The sequence below is a fragment of the Scomber japonicus genome, chromosome 6, assembly GCF_027409825.1.
Source record: "Scomber japonicus isolate fScoJap1 chromosome 6, fScoJap1.pri, whole genome shotgun sequence".
NCBI lineage: Eukaryota > Metazoa > Chordata > Actinopteri > Scombriformes > Scombridae > Scomber > Scomber japonicus.
In genome coordinates this window covers 14,132,247-14,135,939 of record NC_070583.1, presented here as the reverse complement: position 1 = coordinate 14,135,939, position 3,693 = coordinate 14,132,247, and the positions used below count along the sequence as shown (strand labels likewise).

At 38.9% G+C, this 3,693-nt stretch overlaps 1 protein-coding gene across 1 annotated transcript; it reads right to left on the bottom strand.

Moving 5' to 3' along the window:
* Window positions 1–399: 399 nt before the first annotated feature.
* On the bottom strand, window positions 400–3,421 carry ssr3 (signal sequence receptor, gamma). Its single transcript, XM_053320513.1, has 5 exons — window positions 3,196–3,421; window positions 2,262–2,388; window positions 1,757–1,855; window positions 983–1,114; window positions 400–697 (listed from the first exon to the last, which is right to left on the bottom strand). The coding sequence occupies exons 1-5, from the start codon at window positions 3,419–3,421 to the stop codon at window positions 631–633; spliced, it is 651 nt and encodes a 216-aa protein (XP_053176488.1). The 3' UTR covers window positions 400–630.
* Between the last annotated feature and the right edge of the window lie 272 nt (window positions 3,422–3,693).

The following is a 3,693-nucleotide window of genomic DNA, read 5'->3' as shown; positions in this document are numbered from 1 at the left end:
GAACAAAGCTGTGGATAAATGTTTAACTAGATAAGATGAAGGTCTGATGTGTCACTTTAGCTTTAACCCCAAATTTCCTCTTCTAGTATGAATACAACTTTAATTCTGATGACAACGTAAAGTAATGTGTTTTCTACAATATGCACATTTGTGAATGGAAAAGACTTGACATCAATGTTTGTTTTTTTCGTTGAAAAGTGACATGCAAACCATCAGTGTATTATTTCCTCTCCTGAACAGTGGTTCCTCTGTAAATAAATATGAAAGTGTGATTATAAATAAATACATTGCCAATGGAAACATCTATGTCTCACTTTTTGCTTGTGATGTTTTTCTAGTTGCTGTAATCAGAGATGGAGTTAAACCTCCAGTAAATCGATCATTAAACTCACACGTATATAAAATATCAACCCAGAAGACATTTTTATTGATACAAAAAACAGAGGACACCTGGAGAAAGACCCTCCAGACATTTGATCATGAATTTCATGAAGTTGAAATGTGATATTTTAGTCCCACCCAAACCTTGTTCCTAACTTAAGTGAAAAACAATACACCCTTGTAAAACCCACTACCTCCCCTCCCATTTAATCCCTCATCCCTCCAGCTTGTTCATTTTTTCCTTCTCCTTTACTTGGAGCCAGTGGAGAGCAGAGCGATGAGTCCTGAGGAGGCACTGATGGACAGAATGTAGTTGCTGGAAAAAAGCAAGTTAAGGCAAATACACACTGAGTGCTTTATGATACCATTTACTGAAATCTAATAGGATTCAAAAGGAAAAAATGATTAGTTATATTTTAACTACTTGAATCCTCCAAAAACTTTTTCCCCTAGTCTTGTCTACTTTGCTAGTTAAAAAAACCCATCCAGAACCAAAATATAAACAACAAACCTCTAATGGTAGTAAGTTTTCTGTCTAACTTGTTTTCACATGTAGTTAGTGTAGATGAGATGGTGTATTATACATGAATAAAAAGGATACACAGTGGGGTTGAAGTTCTTCAGCAAGAAGAAAGAGGCGATGATGACCAGGACCAGGAAGAGAGTGTTGTTGTAGAAGATGGAGAAGGTGGTGGCCTCATAATCAGCGACCTCATTCTTCTTCCACAGGATCCTGAATGAACAGGAGACAAAAAAATTAAAATGTCAAAACAAATCCTGTGTATATTGTTTTTATTTTGTAACAGAGCAAGTCAACTGTTCTAAACTATGTAGACTGCCACATGTTGTTAATGAACTCCCCTTCTCACCAGATAATGAAGATGATTAATAATAGCTCTCATGGTGTTTAATGTTTACTGTAAGGTTATCACATTTTGATGTCCCTAAATATGACTTGTGACCAGCAGAGAGAACTTTAGTACATGAAATGTTGTCTAACCACTGCTGAGGCCATTTACTGGACATACATAGTCATTGTGTGGTTACTTTCTCCTGTGTGCACATATTTTGCTGAAATGACCCCATCACGAGCTGACAAACCTAATCCTGGCAGTATCTGTGTTATAAGTAGGATCATAATTACAAAAAGGTCAATAAAACAATCAGCCTTTATTGTTTCTGTGTGACAGCTCTGAAGCAAGACGACAGCACCACATTTAAATTCTATGCACATATATGTCTGACACATACTCAAAACAGTTTTGACTGACTAACTGGAGTGGAGTCTCAGGCCTTCAACCTCTAGATTGAATGTCTGGGACTCCTCAGATTCATCTTCACAGACGTATCACAGCACTTTTTAAATGTGCTTTACCTCTCGTCTTTCTCCTTGCGGGACATTTTGCGGTTGTCTGCCTCAGACAACTTCCTGGTCACCTCCTTGGAAACGGCATCTTCACGTTTCTGGGCAACTCTGGAGAAAAGTTGCAAATATTAGGAGTCAGGATAACTTGGATAACATTTTGAGGCAAAGTGACTGATAAGAAGAAAAACGTACTTGGTGGTTAACAAGAAGTAATCCCTCAGTTGTGTTTACTCAACAGATAATCAAATGTACTGACATGAGTATTGCCAATTAGATTATTACTCTGCCTGCTTAAACAGACTATACTTATAAGGCAAAAAAATCATGTTACTTGTCTCTAGAGAAGCGACAGCAACAACAAGACTTTCAGTCAGTCCCAAGAAGGCACCAGGCAGTTCAATCAATGCTCTCCAACGATCAATGAACTAATCATCTAACTGAATGATCCAACTAACATGCTGTACAGAGGTACAATGAGCAGTAAAACGTGCAGTGTTGTGTTTTTTCTTCTTACTTGTGTTTGAGAACAAACTTGACGTTCTTGTAGGCGAAGGCCACCAGGTAGGTGCTGACCAAAGTCATCACAGCGTACAGGACTGCAGACTGGACGAGGTCCATGTGCCAAATCCTCCAAAACAGCCCTAGAAAGCCAGACAGGGGCATTCACACTATTAGCAATATATCAAAATGATATGAAGTCAGTGGGCTTCTATACATGCTGACCCTTCCTCTAGGAACAATGTAGAGAAGGACCTGAAACTGCCAGAGCTGATTACTGTGAGGAGTGAGAAAAGTACTCTTTGTTGATATGATTGCTCCTGCTTCTGGAGTTTGTACTGTATATTAACTGGATTTTAATCCCAATGAGATATATGTTAATTTATTGTTTTAAACTAGTTTCTTTTCTTCAGGTCAATTAGACTCTGATAATGAAATGAATAATTGTGAAGCATTGTACAGTATACCATCTCCTATGTTGTATACCATATGTGTCAATGTAGCATTCTTTTAAATGCTGTTTTTTTTATGTCTATCTTGAATGAGACTTTTTAACTGTTATATAAAGGATAAGAGAAGAGTATGCAGTATTATACTGGTTGAATTAGTGTTATCTATAAACCAAAATCAATGTAGAGCATACTGAAGATAGTAAATTCATCTTTATGTTTCCTGTTTTGACTACAACATGAGTGATTTGCTTATTAGCAGAGTCCTAACCTGCAGTAGTCACCATAGAGTCACACACATACAGAAACACACTGATCATGAAAGTTTCAGGAAGCAGACCACAGCTATTCACGCTCATAATATCGTTTTATGAAGTTTGATGACACTAAAGCAGACTTCTCAGGTACTCTGAGCAGCTAATCATTCAATGAATGTTTCCCTCCTGTGCTGAATGAATGTTAGCTCAGCTGGTTAGTAGCATGTCCAGTGTGGATACTCACAGATGGGGATGGCAGAGACGATGAGTGCGTTTCCGTAGAACAGCGCGGTGGACTTGGCTGAGAGGTTTCTGCTGAAGTCCTGGAGGAGAAGGTCTTCCTCGGACTGCTGCTTGCTGCTGCCTTTAGGTGCCATGTCTACGGTAAGAGCGGCCGGCTTTCTGCTCAGCTCTGGACACAAGAAGACTGACACGTCGGTGCTGGAGGAGAAGAGAGGACGCGTCAGCATAAAGCCGGAAATACGATACTGTCTCTGGCTTTGTACAAAAGGACGACCTGCTGCCCCCTACAGGACGGGAGGAGATATTACTGCACATACACATAATAGTGTAGGGTGATTCCTACATATATGTGCCAAGTGTGAGACACCTGAGCTCAGGGGCCGTAAGGAGGGGGGTTAGCATGATTCTAAAATAAAAATAAAAAATTCAATTAACTATCATCATTAATTATTGATAGGCATTAATAGAATATTGTATTTACGGTGTACTCATTACATAA